This window comes from Glandiceps talaboti, chromosome 21 (assembly GCF_964340395.1).
Source record: "Glandiceps talaboti chromosome 21, keGlaTala1.1, whole genome shotgun sequence".
In the NCBI taxonomy this organism is placed as follows: domain Eukaryota; kingdom Metazoa; phylum Hemichordata; class Enteropneusta; family Spengelidae; genus Glandiceps; species Glandiceps talaboti.
The window spans coordinates 18,707,295-18,726,644 of NC_135569.1; the positions used below are offsets into that span (position 1 = coordinate 18,707,295).

Below are 19,350 nucleotides of genomic sequence, written 5' to 3' on the forward strand. Positions count from 1 at the left end.
TATATATATATATAGTGTTCAAGCATTGGGCAATAATGCAGACTTTCAGAAAAGTAGCATTATACTAAATTCACTGGTGGCGCTACACGAGCTGGACCACCACTTGAACAGTGAAATAATGGCTGAATACACATACATGTATAGTACATGTTATGACAATGTGTTTGATTTTCACATAGGTATGCTACCACAATAATGTAGATCTCATTTTCTCTTCTTAAAACACACTATAATAATATTGCCTAACTTTCATAACATTAACATTTCCTTAGTTATCTTTATAAGTTACTTTACATACTAGTGACATCAAAATTGTAATTAATTATGGGTGAGTCACCACATGGAGGTCTCAACTCTTGAAGGGCGCCACCAATGTTTGAAGTGTGTATTACCAAAATATTTGACTGAGCAGACATGGTAAACAGAGCTACAGTGGCACCTGAGGTCTCGATTTACTTAGATAGATATAAACTAAAACTACTGTTGTTTGATGAGGTAGGTAACACAAGTTGGTCAAAGTGATGCCGCTGTTGTGTGGATATAAACTACCCTGTAATCAAGATAGTGTGTGATCAGTTCAGAAAAACTAACCATCAGAAACACCACCCTACTGTGAGTATATTTAAATTAACATCCATTCAAAACTTATATCAATATATCACAACAATAGTTTTAGTTTGTGTCTATCTTTGTACGCCAAAACCTTGACTGCCACTGTTGTAAAAAAAACGTCAAAAAAACTACAACTATAAATAAATGGTGTTTTTTAATCTGAGGGGATAGGAGTATTACAATTACCATGATAAATATTAATTATGCCAAGACAATTAAAATAAAGGTGAAAGACGTCAGCATAACCTTTATCTTTCCACCATTGACATAATTGACGATTCCATGTACAGGGGAGAACGTAAAATAGATCTTTGTTTTCTAAACTTATCAGGGAGAAGAAATCCTGGTCACCTAGGTGGCCCTTAAAGGAATATTTTTCAGATAATGAACGAACTACATTTACATCTAGGAAAGAATTGTATGATACACTCTCGCGCATACGTACTAAATCTAAGAGCATCACGCCGCTGTTGAATCCTGCAAGGCCTTTTGGTGGTGGGTCTCCAACAAGTGTTCCACGATTCTGTGAACGGTAGAGAGAGAAGGTATGTCGGTATACAGGCTGCTGTTCGTGAGCAATACCAATAACATTACCTGGACCAAAATTATCAAAATGATCGTACAGTTTTTTAATATCGGTGCGGAATCTCAGATCTGAATCAATCATTACAAGTTGCTTGACCTCTGGAGGCAGTATATTCTGATGAAGTGCAACAGACAAAAAGAAGATGGCATCCATGTAGTATTTATGTGTTCCACTGCTGATATGTTCTTGTAACATCTTGACATGGGATATCAATGTCTTGGTTAGGTCATCCGCATTCAGATATGTCATCTGTAAATAAATAAAGGAATCATTTAAATCATGGTTTTTATGTAACACCTAATTCAGTGCTACCCTTCATGCAATCTTTCTACAGGTCTGTAGGCCATTAGGGCTTGTCTATAAATTTACATGATTGTATAAACTACATGTAGACTTGTACAAATGTGACAGTTGTTTAGACGAGAGTTATTGGGTCATGCCTTATTGCAAACAATTGTGTACTGAATCAGTCACACTGCAGTGAACCTTCCAGTCAGTATTCTGAAAGAGTCATTTCAAATTCACAAAGCTGGCCAGTCACGCCTAAAAACAAATTCATTGTTGTATAATTGGACTGCATGGATTAATCCATCTGGTTAGTCATTCTCTATAAAGCCTTCTGATAAAATTCAAACTGAACAAAACTGTACAAGCTGAAAATCTTTAGAAATTAACATGAGTGTCATTTTAATGTTCTGCTATGAACAGCATTTTTTGTCAAGGCTGGACCAACAATGTGTACAGCATGTCTTAACAAGGACATTAAATTACACATACTTTCAGCTATTCAAAGGTTTTTATGTGTGATTGACTGGAGAAGGGAATTTTGAACAAGTACACTTTACACCCATTAAAGTACCCTGAATAGTACATTGTACATATCACACCCACTACTTATACAGGGTTTGTACACTTAAAGCAAAACAAAATTCCAGGACTTTGCAGGGGTTTTTCGTCAGTTTTCCAGGGGTATTCATATCGATTTTGGCCATTTTCCAGGGGTGTTGACACTAAAGTATATTTTTTGAATGACATATAATTGGCTGATGTGGACGAGAAAAATTAAAAACAGTTCCCATAATATGTCACACAACATTTTAAAGACAATCGACACTATGCAAAATGTTGGTTTCAAAACCACGTTAAACCTCTGTCCTACCCGCTAAGTAGCCGTTCGTCAATCTAATTCAGACATATCCAGAAAAATATATTAAAAACTAAAGTTTGTCCTCGTTATTGTATGGTTTGATGTTACATGTAAAAAAAATATTTTTTTTCTTCAAAACTTTGAATAAAAACGTCATTTACGTAACGAAATTTCGAGCTATGAATAACTGAATACATTCATCGCTTGGGTCTCGATGTTTATGTACGGATGACACGAGTTGCGGACCATCGCGATTTCTCAACTCAACTTGACCATTGACGAATGTTACTGTACCGACAACATAAAACAGTAGTTTATTCTTTTAGAACATGTAACACAAATACCCATTTATCGACGACATAAAAGTCACAACCGTACTTCCACTTTTTTTCGCTTTTCCTCAAAGTCTATTTGCCTCCTATTTCAAGCTGCTATTAATTATGCCATACCCTGCCATACAAAATATATACAATGTACAATGTAACATGTGCAAACAAGTACAGTAAATTTGAATAGAAGTTGGCCTACATGTAGGTCAATGGGTCACATTTACATATACTGATTGTATGATTTAAATATGTCTAATTATGTATTCGACCAATCACAGTCTTTGGCGGAATGCCATTCGAGACCAGCTGGAAATTGGTGTCAGAGTAGACTTGGAAGATGAGTGAAAATTAAAAAAAATCAACATATCAGTTAGGTTTGCAGAATACAGTGTAGTATATGTAGCAATATGTAGCAATAGTCATTGAAGTCTACAGGTGGGTTACTGAGTTGCCATAAAAAAACACATAGTACAATTAATAATAGGACTATGTTAACTTTTATGTACCACTTAACTGTATTTGTGAATACTTGATAAACACTAATTTGGTTTGTAAAAATGGCAGTTAGACTTCATTGTACATGTACAGTATTGTTGGACACTTACTTAGAAAAGCCAAGGTTGCATACCTACATTGTAGGCTATTAAAACTCATTTTATGTTATTGACCATCAATTAAGGTACAATATACAAATGTAAGTACACTATGTACATACAAAAACTGTCATATACAAAATCCTGAAATCTAGCAATTGTAGAATATCTTCATATACCGGTAGTAATAGTATGTGACTATGTCCTTCATAAGATAATCTACATGTACATGTATGTAGTACTGCTATCTGATACATAAAATTGAGTTACATTGTAAGAGATGACTGGATACCATGGGTATTGTCTCACCATTGTTTATATAAACTGATTTTACATTGTCTCACCATTGTTTATATAAACTGATTTTACATTGTCTCACCATTGTTTATATAAACTGATTTTACATTGTCTCACCATTGTTTATATAAACTGATTTTACATTGTCTCACCATTGTTTATATAAACTGATTTTACATTGTCTCACCATTGTTTATATAAACTGATTTTACATTGTCTCACCATTGTTTATATAAACTGATTTTACATTGTCTCACCATTGTTTATATAAACTGATTTTACATTGTCTCACCATTGTTTATATAAACTGATTTTACATTGTCTCACCATTGTTTATATAAACTGATTTTACATTGTCTCACCATTGTTTATATAAACTGATTTTACATTGTCTCACCATTGTTTATATAAACTGATTTTACATTGTCTCACCATTGTTTATATAAACTGATTTTACATTGTCTCACCATTGTTTATATAAACTGATTTTACATTGTCTCACCATTGTTTATATAAACCGATTTTACATTGTCTCACCATTGTTTATATAAACCGATTTTACATTGTCTCACCATTGTTTATATAAACTGATTTTACATTGTCTCACCATTGTTTATATAAACTGATTTTACATTGTCTCACCATTGTTTATATAAACTGATTTTACATTGTCTCACCATTGTTTATATAAACTGATTTTACACTGTCTCACCATTGTTTATATAAACCGATTTTACATTGTCTCACCATTGTTTATATAAACCGATTTTACATTGTCTCACCATTGTTTATATAAACTGATTTTACATTAACCATTGTTTATATAAACTGATTTTACATTGTCTCATCATTGTTTATACTACGGTACATACAATGGTGTAAAACTACACTTTCAATGGCTTACACTTTCAGCTTACATACATATGTAGTTAATATGCTCTAAATGTAATCAATCTTAACAATGTTAGGAGTACATGTACATGTATGTCATAATAATATCATTACAGACCTCATGGAGATCTACTAAATAGAATCACAGTTGTCATGTTATCATTTGTTTTAATACACACTGGATAGTATTATCAGTTGGAGTCTCCTCAACTCACAATATGGAAAAAATGTCATCCATAAAAAAATGGTGGTTTTTTCCAAATTTGGAACAATTGACAAAATGCCGACATTCGTAACATTTAGTCAGGCATCTAAATGTTTTGTAAAGACAATAACATGTTGTGGTGAAGTTGTTTCCAACTCAACAATATCAGCTTACAATGTAATAGCAAATCATGGGAAATGGCTAATAGGATGGTGTGTTGGGACAGCTCTCTCATAATATAAATTTCTCAATGCTACATTTCTATCATTTCAATTTGAATAAAACTACAATGTATGTCTGTATGTATGCATTAACTTTCCAAATGTACTGACAAGAGGGTCTATGCATATGCATTGGAAAAAAATGTAACGGAAACACTGTTAATGGTGCCAAATACAAAATGTACATGTACTGAAATTTGTAATACACTGTACTTTCAAATGACTTATCTAGAAATGTTGACATGGGTGGTGGTACATGTCCATGTACATGTACATGTACGGTATACATACATTTTTGTACATGTATGTACATTTGTACATGTGGCTCAGTATACGCCTACATCATAATTACACTGTTTTGTATACATATACACGTACATGTGAATACAATTGTATGCATATACACGTACATGTGAATACAATTGTAACTTGTAAGTGTTATTAATGAGACAGACATCTGTTGAAACAAATCCGATTACAAGACAAAGGATGTGTCTATTTTTTAAAAAATAGGTTGTCGGGATAAAATATTGTTGAGTAACTATCAGAAAGTTATAACACAAATTAGAATGTCAAAAAAAAAAATCCATTTACACTTCCAGTACTGTTTTTAACAGTGAGGTTACACATACCATAACCAAAGGATTATATTGTATATTGAAAGTCAGAACACTTGCAATAACACAATGTACATGTATATACACCAATTGCAACATGTTCTGACTGACATCAAATGACTTGAATTTTCTAATGAGATACAGTCTCTGTTGAGCCTTTTCGCAATACAGTCTGTGTTTTCGGTGAAGGACAGGTTGCCATCAAGAATTGACCCACGGTATTTGAAACTACATGTACAAAATATAGTAAGAACTTCGACAGAGTAGTCATTCATTGATACAGGTGTGAAATGATCAGTTACTTTGTGTGCTACAACTAATTCTTTTGTTTTTGTAACATTCATTTTTAAAAAGCTGTCTTTACACCAATTCTTTAAAATTTCAATGTTACAAAAAATATTCAGCTAGAATCTTCATCAAGTAACAGACCAACAAGTGCCATGTCATCGGCAAATTTAAACAGACAACTTATTGCAGAATTACATCTCATGTGACCAGTATAAATTGAAAATAATGTTGGTGATAACACATAACCTTGGGGAGCACCAACCTTCAATACAACTTCATCAGACACACATGTATTTGTACATTGTACATGTATAATAATTAATGCAAACCTGCTGAGGTCTATCCTTTTAAAAGAAAGTCGCGGATCCAAAGAACTACATGTAAGTTAGAATTAACATTTAACTCAATCAAATGCTTTAATAGAATGTAGTAATGCACTGGAGAAGTCTATTAAAAGAATCCATACATGTACGTACACATTCTGACGTTCTAAATGCTGTGCTATTAAATTAGATAGTGTAATAGATACATCCCATACACCCCTGTGGGCTTTATACGCCAACTGAAAGGGAATGCTGTGCTATTAAATTAGATAGTGTAATAGATGTATGCTCTACACCCCTGTGGACTTTATACGCCAACTGAAAGGGATCTAAATCATAACTTGTTAACTACATGTAGTGGTGTACATCACAAAGCAGAAACCTATCAATACTCTCCAGTCTAGAATTCTAAACTGGTACAGTATTACGTTTTAAAAACTTCATTACTAATGCCAGTCTAGTCATGACGGTTGTTTGAACACAGAAATCTGTGCTCCCTCCAACCGTGTTTATATAAACATGATGATGTCATCACGTCCCCACGTGATTTTAGTTTAAACAGACTGGAGGTGGAGTCCTGGTTGGACATTTGCAAATCAGTGCAGTCCGAGAAATGTTAGAAAGGTCAACCTGCAGTGTCAGTTTGTGATGGATTACATGGACATGCACCCTTTGCACTTCGTTCACACAGGGGAGCACCACAATTTAACACCTTTTGTAACCATCATAACTAGACTGGTATTAATAATGAAGTTTTCAAAACGTAATACTGTACCAGTTTAGAATACTAGACTAATACTCTCCATACACTTGCACAAAATTGATGTCAATGGGTTGGTCTTCTTTGGAGCTGGAATGATTGTGAATGTACAAATGTATTGCAATGGCAATTTCGAAGCTTTTGAAAAATGTACTATGTAGGTGAATACAAGACTGAGTTGTCTAGCACAGGTTTTCAGAACCCTAGTTGTGATTCTATCAGGGCCAGTTGCTTTGTTCCCATTTAACTTTAAAAAATACCGCCAATGGCGTTGTAGCACAACTGTACAGTTTCTAAAAATGTTTATCCATATGCTAGTCCATGCTAACAATAAGTGGTCATTTGTTGAATGACTATCCAGTTGCCTATCCAACCATGTTGCTATCTTTACGATATATGCTATCATTTGGCTGTTGCTATGGGCGTGGTCATGTTGTTAGATATATTTGCGTATGTTTTTGTTCACTTGTGTATGAATTCTTAATATCATTTTTGCAATATATGTGATTATTTGGCTGTTGCTATGGGCGTGGTATTGTTGCTAGGCATATTTACATATATTTTTTGAATGTTTATTCAATTGTCTATTAATCCCCGTTGTTATCTTTGCAATATATGTGATCATTTGGCTGTTGCTGTGGGCGTGGTTTTGTTGCTAGGCATATTTGCATACATTTTTTTAATGTTTATTCATTTGTCTTTCTATTCCTGTTGTTATCTTTGCAATATACGTGATTATTTGGCTGTTGCTATGGGCGTGGTCTTGTTGCTAGGCAAATTTACATTCATTTTTTGAATGTTTATTCAATTGTCTATTAATCCCTGTTATCTTTGTGAAATACACCATCTTTTGACTATTGCTATGGGCGTGGTCATGGTTGCTAGGGTATTTGCATACATTTTTTGAATGTTTACTCATTTGCCTACCAGATGATGTTATTTGACCAAAATATACTGCCATTTGGTCGTTGCTAAGGGCATGGTCAGGGTCGCTAGGGCCAATTTTGTCAGAATGTTTTGAAGAAAATCTGCAGAATAACACTTTCAGAAACATCTCACCCAGTTTCAGACTCGGTGACCAAGTACTTTTTGAGATATAAGTTTTTGACCAAAAATGAACATTTTTATACCTAATTTGCATATCACTCATGGAATCATTGTATGCTTAATATTTCTTCGTCCATACATCCCTAGATACATTCACATTAATTTTCAGCCCAATCTGCTCAGTACTTTTGGAATTATAGATTTTTAACCAAAAAGACACATTTTTAGCCGTAATTTGCATATCACTGATGGAATCATCATGTCATGAACAAATCTTACTTTACACCCCCTTAAGAATGTTCCCACCAAATTTCGCACCAATCTGCCCAGTAGTTTCTGAGTTTAAGTTTTTTGACCAAAAATCACATTTTTTGACCCAAATCACACACCTGTGATGCGATCATTTTGATTGAACAATTTCCCAACTAGACACCCAAGGTAATGGACCCACCAAATATCATGGCAATCGGTTCAGTAGTTTTTGACTTTAAGTTGTTTACACACACACACACACACACACACACACACACACACACACACACACACACACACACACACACACACACACACACACACACACACACACACACACACACACACACACACACACACACAACACACACACACACACACACACACACACACACACACACACACACACACACACACACACACACACACAGACGCCGGGCAATCCCTATAGCACTACTGAACCTCAGTTCAGTCGTGCTAAAAACTTGATTCAACATCACCTTCAGAAATATGAATGGGATCGGGTTGGATGACATAATTCTAAACATTTCTTACAAAAATCCCTTGTATCGAAATAAACATAAAACAAGTCATTGACAATGACATAGTCCCCGCTATAATTGGGTTTTAAGGAATTATCACTACTCTGATCACGCAACAACATTTGTGAACCTAAAACAAACAGACTTAGATATGTTGTGTGTGCTTGTTGGACATGGAATATGCCTCCAACAATAAAGGATTGGTTGGGTATGGGGGATCATATCACGATGAAAATGGAGTCTGAGTTATGGCTTTGGACATGGAAAATTCACAAACAAAATGGCTGCCAGGCAGCCATATTGGATCGTATCATGACGAAAATGGATATGCACATGTATGTCATAGAACACTGTCCTAATATCAACTTTGAATGAGATCTGTTCAAGCATGTCTGAGTTATGGCTTTGGACATGAAAATTCACAAACAAAATGGCTGCTAGGCGGCCATATTGGATCGTATCATGACAACAATGAATATGCACATGTATGTCATAGAACACTGTCCTAATACCAACTTTGAATGAGATCTGTTTAAGCATGTCTGAGTTATGGCTTTGGACAAGGAAAATTCACAAACAAAATGGCTGCCAGGCAGCCATATTGGATCGTATCACAATGAAAATGGATATGCACATGTATGTCATAGAACACTGTCCTAAGACCAACTTTGAATGAGATCTGTTCAAGCATGTCTGAGTTATGGCTTTGTACATGAAAATTCACAAACAAAATGGCTGCTAGGCGGCCATATTGGATCGTATCATGACAACAATGAATATGCACATGTATGTCATAGAACACTGTCCTAATACCAACTTTGAATGAGATCTGTTAAAGCATGTCTGAGTTATGGCTTTAGACAGGGAAAATTCGCAAACAAAATGGTTGCTAGGCGGCCATATTGGATCGTATCATAAAACAAATTGACGTGCATATGTATGCCATAGCATGTTGCCCCTGTACCAAGTTTGAAAAAAATCGGTCCAGGCATCTCCAAGAAACGGCTGCGGACGGACGGACGGACGGACGGACGCACGGACAGACGGAACCCAATCCATAAGTCCCCGTTCCGGACTTCGTCCGCGGGGACTAATTATTCATTATTGGTCTTAACTGGTCTGTCATTGTTTGATAAACACTGGGTACATGTACATAGGCTACAGTGTACATGTACATTGTATCTCTTGTAGCTGCCATTTCCTGCTGTTGGGTATTTATAATATATTCAACTACAGACATTAGGACCATCTGTTTTCAGTAAATGCCTCATAATGTGACATATACCTGGATTATACAATTACACCATTCAGGATTTGGCAAATATTTAACACCAGGAAAAGTCTTTTAGAGAATTTTAATAGCAATACTGAAAAAAATTACTGAATATACATGTACATGTACAACTCAACCATTATTATAATAATGGAAGCTGTTACATTTTACATGTATGCATGGAATTTCAATATTTTAGAGTTCTGCTGCATTTTTTAAAAGGATGGCTGTGTGCAAAAAATGATACATTTGTACAAATGTCCCAGCAGTCATTTTACAGAAGTATTAAAAACCATTTTAAAATAGCACCAATGGCATTGTACCACAACTGTACAATTTTTAAAAAACTTGTTTATCCACATGCTGATCCATACTAGGTATAGGTGTACATTTCCTGAATGATTATCCAGTTGCCTATCCAACCATGTTGTTAACTTTGCAATATACAATGTACATCATCATTTGGCTGTTGCTATGGGCATGGTCATGTTGCAAGACATATTTGCATACATTGTTTGAATGTTCGTTCATTTGTCTATGAATAACTGATGTTATCTTTGTGATAAACATGTACACATCATCCTATGGCTGTTGCTATGAGCATGGTCTTGTTGTTAGGTTTCAATTTTGCATTTAATTAATATGTAAGATACATGTATTAATGTAGTTAGAATCTAGCAGACTTACTGATGGTTAACTTACAGGCCTGACTTAGTTTTTAGTATAACTGATAGTCAAGTCCTTGGCCATTAACTGAAAATAATCGGACACTGTTGGATAAATCTCCATTTTTTGTCCTTGGCTGTGACAAAATAATGGAGCTTTAGACAATGTGTTCACCCACAACCATCTTGTATCTTATAAGTCATGTGTAAACAATATAATAATATGTTACAAACAAAGTACATCGTTTACGTTCAGTTTGACCTAAGCATTTAGCAAAGTATGTTGAGGCATTGTATTGTATGTACATTGTATATCAGAAAAATGTCTGTCGTGGATGCCATAACAAAGTGTTCCCATGAATTTGAAATAGTGTTGAAAGATAAACAGAGAGGATGTCTAGAGTGTTTATGGCAAATCGATCATATACAGTAAACTACCCAGCACCTAAAGGCATCAATTTAGTCGAGGGTCAACCGCGTTCAATTTTTCTTGTTCTTTCACCTCTCATTTCACTGATAATGGACCAAGTAGAATGTTGTCAAAAGTTAGGCATAATGTTCAGCATCGCTTACATGTATCGGTTCAACTTTGACCGACAACATGTCATTGATGAATGGGTGCAAATAGTATTCAGTTCACCTGAAGCTGCCGTCAACAAAGTCTGGTGGAAAGTTCTTACCAGTGAAGTTTACCAAGAGAAGTTGATTGGAATTGCTGTCAACAAGGACAACAAATAAATCGTAATGGGACACAAAATAAATCATGTAAATAGGACATGAAACGATCCTCAGTCGGAAACACAGATCGCCTTTTTTAGGGTGTAATTGTATATACATGTACACGAACGTTTGAATTTGGTGATCATGGACTTCGTTGGCATTTTACCTTCATCCATGACTTCATAACATTTATTACAAAATTTAACATGGCAGTAATAATTTGAAAATTTGAAGTACAAGAATGTTATTTTAGGAGAGTTACAGTTTTGCCTAAATGTGTGTACATGTATGTTTATTTACATGATTACATATTATCGGTGGTTACGCAAGCCTAATCCTAGAGCGAGTGTCGCCGACCGACCAAGTGATTGACATATATTACCATGGCAACATTCGCTCTTATCACCTGACATAGAAGCTATTTTACATATTTGATTTCTAATCTACATAACGACCTCTGCATGACCTTCTAATCACTAGTTCAGGGTGGGGCCAAAATCTTTTGAATTTTCTGACATACTAGTGCAAAGTAGTACATTCGTGCGAGAGGAGGCCGGTGAGGGCAGACCGTCATGATGTATCTTACAGTCTAACTCATTATCATGTTAATTACAAAATTCACTATACATTGTAGAAATCCCATCCCGCATATCTCGGCCCAATAATCCGATGTTTTCCCCAAAAGTTCAGTGTGAAATCCATTAACCAGGGCAAAGACTCATACTACAAAGTTGCAGTCCAAATTCAAACAGTATTACCATTTGAGAATAAGTCGTCTTCAATCACCCAGTATCCAGTGTCTGTGAATCCATATTTCCTCTTACCATACAGTAATTTTCTTCCTATTTATTCCTGCACCTTGAGCTCTGCTTGCTGAGATTAGGTGCTCTATAAGTCTCCTTTATTATTAGTAATACATGATTGTATTATTATTATACATATAACAGTTCATACATTACATATGTACTTGTACATGTAGATTTCTTTTCAGATCAGTGCAGGATTCACATGCATATACATGTATAATGTATACAAATGTACAGTTTTGTACTATTAATTATATGTACATGTATCTCATATGAATTCTAACATATACATTACATTGTACTTGTACTTGTCGGTACAGGTAGCAAGCAGACCCCCCCCCCCCCCCTTCAAATGTGATTAGGGAAAAACAGACATACATGAACATGTACATGTATCATAATGATTTGGAGGGGAGACCTTCATGCATTTTTCATGGTAAATTTTTTTTGAAAAAATGACTGTCTAGGAGGCCATTTAGAGGCATAAAATATCACACCATACACTTAATTGAAAGCCTTACAATGCTTGAATATGGACTCTCCAATAACTGATAAGCAATTTTACTATGCAATACATATTATATGGATATGAAGTGTACAATGTACTTTGCTTTAACCAACATAAATATAAGATGTACAAATTGGTTTGACCTCAATTCTTGTTCATAAAAACAGTCTGTCGTCATAGTAACACCAACCATCTGTTGATTAATGAGTATTTAGTCTCTGTGTCCACTGACTTCTCTGTTTCAACATCAACAGTACATGTACATGTACATTAGAATTGGTCTAATTTACATCAATGATCCAGTCAGTGTTTGAAATTGGTCTAATTTACATCAATGATCCAGTCAGTGTTTAGAATTGGTCTTATTTACATCAATGATCCAGTCAGTGTTTAGAATTGGTCTAATTTACATCAATGATCCAGTCAGTGTTTAGAATTGGTCTAATTTACATCAATGATCCAGTCAGTGTTTAGAATTGGTCTAATTTACATCAATGATCCAGTCAGTGTTTAGAATTGGTCTAATTTACATCAATGATCCAGTCAGTGTTTAGAATTGGTCTAATTTACATCAATGATCCAGTCAGTGTTTAGAATTGGTCTAATTTACATCAATGATCCAGTCAGTTGTTAGAATTGGTCTAATTTATATCAATGATCCAGTCAGTGTTTATAATTGGTGTACATGTACATTGTTGTAATTTACATCAATGATCCAGTCAGTGTTTAGAATTGGTCTAATTTACATCATAGATCCAGTCAGTGTTTGTAATTGTTCTAATTTACACCAATGATCCAGTCAGTGTTTAGAATTGGTCTAATTTACATCAATGATCCAGTCAGTGTTTAGAATTGGTCTAATTTACATCAATGATCCAGTCAGTGTTTAGAATTGGTCTTATTTACATCAATGATCCAGTCAGTGTTTAGAATTGGTCTAATTTACATCAATGATCCAGTCAGTGTTTGTAATTGGTCTAATTTACATGTAGTCATCTATGTACCCTGGACTACTGCTAGTTTGGTAGTCTATAGGTCCTGCTAATCTGGCTGTGTACATGTATATAGAATGTTTAGTAGCCTATGTACCCTGGACTAGTGCTATCTAGATACAATGTTTAGTAGTTTACAATGTATGTACCCCGGACTACTGCTAATTTGGTAGTCTAGATACAATGTTCACTAGTCTATGTGTCCTGGACTACTGCTAATTTGGTAGTCTAGATACAATGTTTAGTAGTCTATGTGTCCTGGACTACTGCTAATTTGGTAGTCTAGATACAATGTTTAGTAGTCTATGTGTCCTGGACTACTGCTAATTTGGTAGTCTAGATACAATGTTTAGTAGTCTACGTACCCTGGACTACTGCTAATTTGGTAGTCTAGATACAATGTTTTGTAGACTACATTTGTATGTGTCCTGGACTACTGCTAATTTTGTAGTCTAGATACAAATAATACAATGTTTAGTAGTCTACATTTGTATGTGTCCTGGACTACTGCTAATTTGGTAGTCTAGATACAATGTTTAGTAGTCTACATTTGTATGTGTCCTGACTACTGCTAATTTGGTAGTCTAGGTGCATGTACAACATTTTATAGTAAATATACTGTACATTTGTACATGTGTGTCCTGGACTACTGCTCCATGCACCTTCAAACCCTAGCTACCTTTCTGATTCATATGATAGAGAAGTCTGCTTGCCAATGGCATGTTTATTTGTATGTCAATGGTCTCTCTATCAACACCTGCATCCCTAGATGTCAAAGTACTGTACTAAGAGAATGATAGCACTGCTTACAGTACAATATCAGGACCACACAATCACCAGACAGACACAGACTTTGTGAGTACGGTAGGTTAGTGCATTCACCTATACATGTAGGTCAGCAAAAGGTAGCCTAATGTATAGTGCAGTCATCCACTCACACAATAGACTAGTTGACAATAGTACTATTCCATAGAGGAAACTGTTTAGGACATGACTACCTGTATACTTGTTTATCTTTGTTAAAATCAATACTTTCTTCTTTCAACCTTTGACAGAATCTAAAGAAATTTCCCCATTGGGCTTGATTTTCCAGACACTTGTCATCACTGTTGTGTGATTGTTTACAAGGGTAATAAAAAACATCAAATCTACATTTGTATACAAATCCCAAGGCTTTTTATTTTACAGTGTTTCTTGAAATATAATCATATTCAAACCAACCTGTGCCCACATGGAGTTTTGATATCTTAACATGTGGAAATTCTCATTCAGTATGTTGTTATTAGAAATTAAATGGGAGCACCACTCCACGAAATAGAGACATTTTCAAAACCTATGGGTTCTGGAGAGTCACTCCATGATTTTATGCGATTTCGGAGAACACCAAGTCGACCTAAGTGCATAACTATAGGGTATCTTTGCTATGGGCTGTTGCATGATGGGAGTTGTCAGAAATCCTGCATTCAATGGTTGCACACTGAATTGATGAGTTCAAAAATGCTAAAACAACTGTCATGAATATTCAATGTGCAACCACTCAATACACTATTTCTACTGACTCCCATGATGCAATAGATAGCCCATAGCAAAGATACCCTATAAATGCACAAGATCAACTTGATGATTCTCTGAAATCATAAGTAATTGATGTAAAAATCATAAAATGAATTTCCAGAACCCATAGTTTATGAAAATGTCTCTATTTACTGCCTGAATGGTGTTCTGGGTGTTCCCCTTTTATAACTGTGGTAATAAGTACACAATGGGAAATCTACCAGAGTTTGTCAGATTACAAAGTATACATGTACAATGTACTATGATGACATTATTACCCTGTTTTGTTACCACAATCCCAACTACATTGTACCAACTCACATAATAAGGTCCTTTAAGAAAAAAGGGTTTAGTGCAAGTTTGTGATTGATACAAATGTAGCATTAGTTCTTCAGAACTATACATATATAAAATATAGCCACTTGTTGATTGATCAAAACTTACCTGAAATTTCACTTTTGATGATCCTTGATTGACAATATCTTGAATAATATTAGTGATGTGTTGCTCACTTGGCTTGTCAGTTACTATGAAAAAATTCAAGTCAACGGATGAGTATTGCAGTACTGAGTTGACAGTCACTTGGAATTTCTCTCGTAATTGGGGCTTTGTTGCTGCATTTGTAAGTAGCATTAAAATATGATACTTCATTGGAATGGCTGCTTGTGCTGCATGCTGTTGTACAGGTTGTTGTTGCTGTTGTACAGGTTGTTGCTGCTGTGCGGGTTGTTGTGCTTGCTGCTGCTCCTGTTGTTGTTGCTGTTCTTGTATGGGTTGTTGTTGTTGTTGCTGCTGTGCAGGTTGTTGTTGTGCTTGCTGCTGCTGTATGGGTTGTTGTTGTACTTGTTGTTGTTGTTGTTGTTGTTGTTGTTGTTGTTGTTGTTCCTGTTGCTGCAACTGTTGTGGCTGCATTGGCTTAATCACAAGAGGTTCTTTGCCTGGCTGACCAGCAACTGGTTGAAACTGAAAATTTGGATTTTGGATGTTTTGTTGCTGAGGCTGTTGTTTCTGTGCTTGTTGTTGTTGTTGTTGTTGTTGTTGTTGTTGTTTCATCTGTTCAAGTTGTTGCTCCTCTAAATTCTTTTGCACCTGTGCTTGTACCTGCTGAGGAATGATAACTTTTTGTTGTGGTTGCATATGTTGATGGGGATGAACCTGTTGCTGCTGAGCCTGTAGTTTATTCACTTGTTGTGCCATTTGTTGTTGCCGTAGTTCAGCTTGTTTCTGTTGAAACTCATCATGTTCTTGTATCATTTGTTTGTGGATATCTGCAGCTTCCGGAGGTTGTGGCATCGCAGGATGTCGTTTTGAACCCCCTTCGTTATGGGCAACGTTTTGTTGTGGAGGTGGTTGGGCAAGTTGTTGTTGGCCCTGATCTCGGCCACTTTGCTGATTATGAACATTAAGTACGTGTTCATTTTGTTTATTTTGGATTCCTTGATTTTGTAAAACATTCCCTCTATGGAGATCACCTTTGAGATGTTCCACAATGTTACTCTTACTGTCTTCACCTTCTGTGGATTTTGCTTGTTTTGACTTCGACAAGGCTGTGAGATCTGAGAAAATTAAATAGAACGCACCTATTACAGCGAGTGTGAGAAGGACTTTCACCATTCGCAATCGGAAGAGGTTCCTAAGACATCCTACAGCGGCCATCTTAAACTGTCCCGAAAGCTGGTTACGACTCTGCGCTCTGGACCTGGCACGCGAGTAGTTGACGTACTGCATGTTGTCGTCTGCGTCTGGGCCCTTATCAGACACCTCCTGACCTTTATCAGCCGAAGCCTTTCCGCGACGCATGAACTGAATGACTGTGGAAATTAAACGAAATAGTAATTCTGGTAAAATCCAGTTATAGCACAGGTGGGTTCGGCCTGTCGGTTTCTTTCTGCTTGCGTGTCCGAAATCACCTATGCACCTCTAGCTTCCCCTTTAATAATATCAACGTCCTTTTCCTAATATGTATACACAACCTTTACGTCCTAATTTTGATGCCATATATCTAGACGACACATAAATCTACTGCAGACTTTTACGATATTACGCTGAAAGGGCAATTTACCGTGAACATTCAATTAGTATATTGTGCTCATTTTTCAAAACAATGTTTTTCATTGGTAAGCTACGTGGTTCAATTCAGCGTTTCCTCTTGAAATCGTTTACTCGTATTTTCACAGTTCCTGCTAGCGAACACGTCAGGAACTAAAATGTCAACTGTCAATAAAAATGTGCAAAGCTGACATATATAAAAATATACCAGAAACCTAGTTACAACCCAACAATTAATAAACCCCGCCCGTTTAAGCCAAGTAAGGTCTGCCTGCTTCAAAATGGAATCGTCAGGGTTCGTAGCAGGGTCAGTTATTTGACCAATCCAAAATTAGTATGAGTGTCACCTGACCAAGTTTAAAAGTCGTCGTAAATATGGCGGCGAATGCAAAATAATCTTGTATACTATACGTCAACTGTGCATTTTTGCTCAATTCGTATAAATATCGGAAAATACTGTGGACAAGGTGTGTTGAGAAACTATTGTAAACAGATAGGTAATTATATGTAATTGCTTTTATCGTGTTTTAAAGTGCCTTTTCAGTTTTTACCAAAGTTTGACGCTGCAATACAAGCCCGAACACGCTGTATTTCGTTGCATACTAACTGTACGTACCATAGACGGGATCGTACATAGACATGTCTGATGCATTCATCCTGATCACAGAGTGGTTGTGAATTTGTAAAGTATTTCTTTTATTGCAGACATCAAAGCAGTTAATTATAAGATATGTCTGATATTAAGAGATTGGCGAAGTTGAGGGAACAAAACAAAATCCTTCTCGACCAGCTCAGACAAAATCAAGAAAATGTGAAAGGTGCAATCGGAAGGTCAAAACGTCGCACTCCTCGGAGATCGCCGAGACAGACGCCAACAAAAACGTTAGCCAAATTGCAAGATACTGATGTTAGCACCATCTTTCCGGATTATAGAGATCGTAGTCCCATAGCGAGGAGAACACGACTCGGTGTACGTGTTGAGAAGGGACTGGCCAGCAGCACACCGAAAAGACCAAAGAAACCACGGTCAGCAACTCCAACAAGGAGTGTCTCTCCAGGCAAAAGATCTAAACAAATAGAAAGAACTCCAGACACAACTCAGGAGATGATGGTCAGTTTTATGGATGATTCCAACGTAAACAAGAAAGGAACACTGACAGAAAAGGATAACGTATCTGAATCTGCAAATGAAATTCAAAAAAGTTTGTCACCAAGCGAGACTCAGGAAACCTTATCACAGACTCGTTACTCTGAATTCCTCAATGCAAACACAGAACGAAGCAGACGAGATGGTCTGAGACAACAGAACAAAACACCACACTACTCTGAGAAGTTACTGGCTGATGGTAATGATAGGAGACAGGCATCCATGGCGAGGGAAATGATGAAGAGACCAAAATCAATCCTTATGACTCCAGGTGGAAAACACACACGGGTAAAGTTTGCTTTATTGTTCCATATGTTTGTCATCATAACACCTTAAAGTCGATAGGCCAGTTCTTCGGTTAAAAAAAGGCCAAGTCTAGTACCACCCCGGTGTCAGTAGCCAGCCCTCACTGGAGAGACTACTGACATCGCGGTGGCACTAGCTGTTCCTTCCTGAAACAGCTAGTGCCACCACCCTCGATACCCCAGGCCATGATATTTCTTGTCACTGATTATTTCTCAACAAATAAATCACACAGAACTCTTCAAATGCTTCCCTTTTACCATAAAACACCAAATGGAAACCTATCATTTAATTTCTTGTGCAGCACACAACCACTCAAAAAAGTCTCTGTAAGTGTCAGCATTATTATTGTGCATATGCATGACAACGGTACAAATGTTTCTTGTGCAGCACACAACCACTCAAAAAAGTCTCTGTAAGTGTCAGCATTATTATTGTGCATATGCATGACAACGGTACAAATGTACAAATGTACATACCCAGCCGACTGAATGGCTGCAGCTAGGGAGACTTTTTGAGTGGTTGTGTGCTGCATGAGAAATGAATAATTGGTTTGCATTTGGTGTTTTAAGGTAGAATCTCAGACAAGTACGAAATGGAAGCATTTGAAGAACTCTGTTTGA

At 36.2% G+C, this 19,350-nt stretch overlaps 1 protein-coding gene across 1 annotated transcript; it reads right to left on the bottom strand.

The window, feature by feature from the left end:
• Window positions 1-126: 126 nt before the first annotated feature.
• LOC144451550 (xyloside xylosyltransferase 1-like) lies at window positions 127-15,815 on the bottom strand. Its single transcript, XM_078142428.1, has 2 exons — window positions 15,673-15,815; window positions 127-1,447 (listed from the first exon to the last, which is right to left on the bottom strand). Exon 2 carries the CDS (start codon window positions 1,445-1,447, stop codon window positions 767-769), a length of 681 nt encoding a protein of 226 aa, XP_077998554.1. The 5' UTR covers window positions 15,673-15,815; the 3' UTR covers window positions 127-766.
• Between the last annotated feature and the right edge of the window lie 3,535 nt (window positions 15,816-19,350).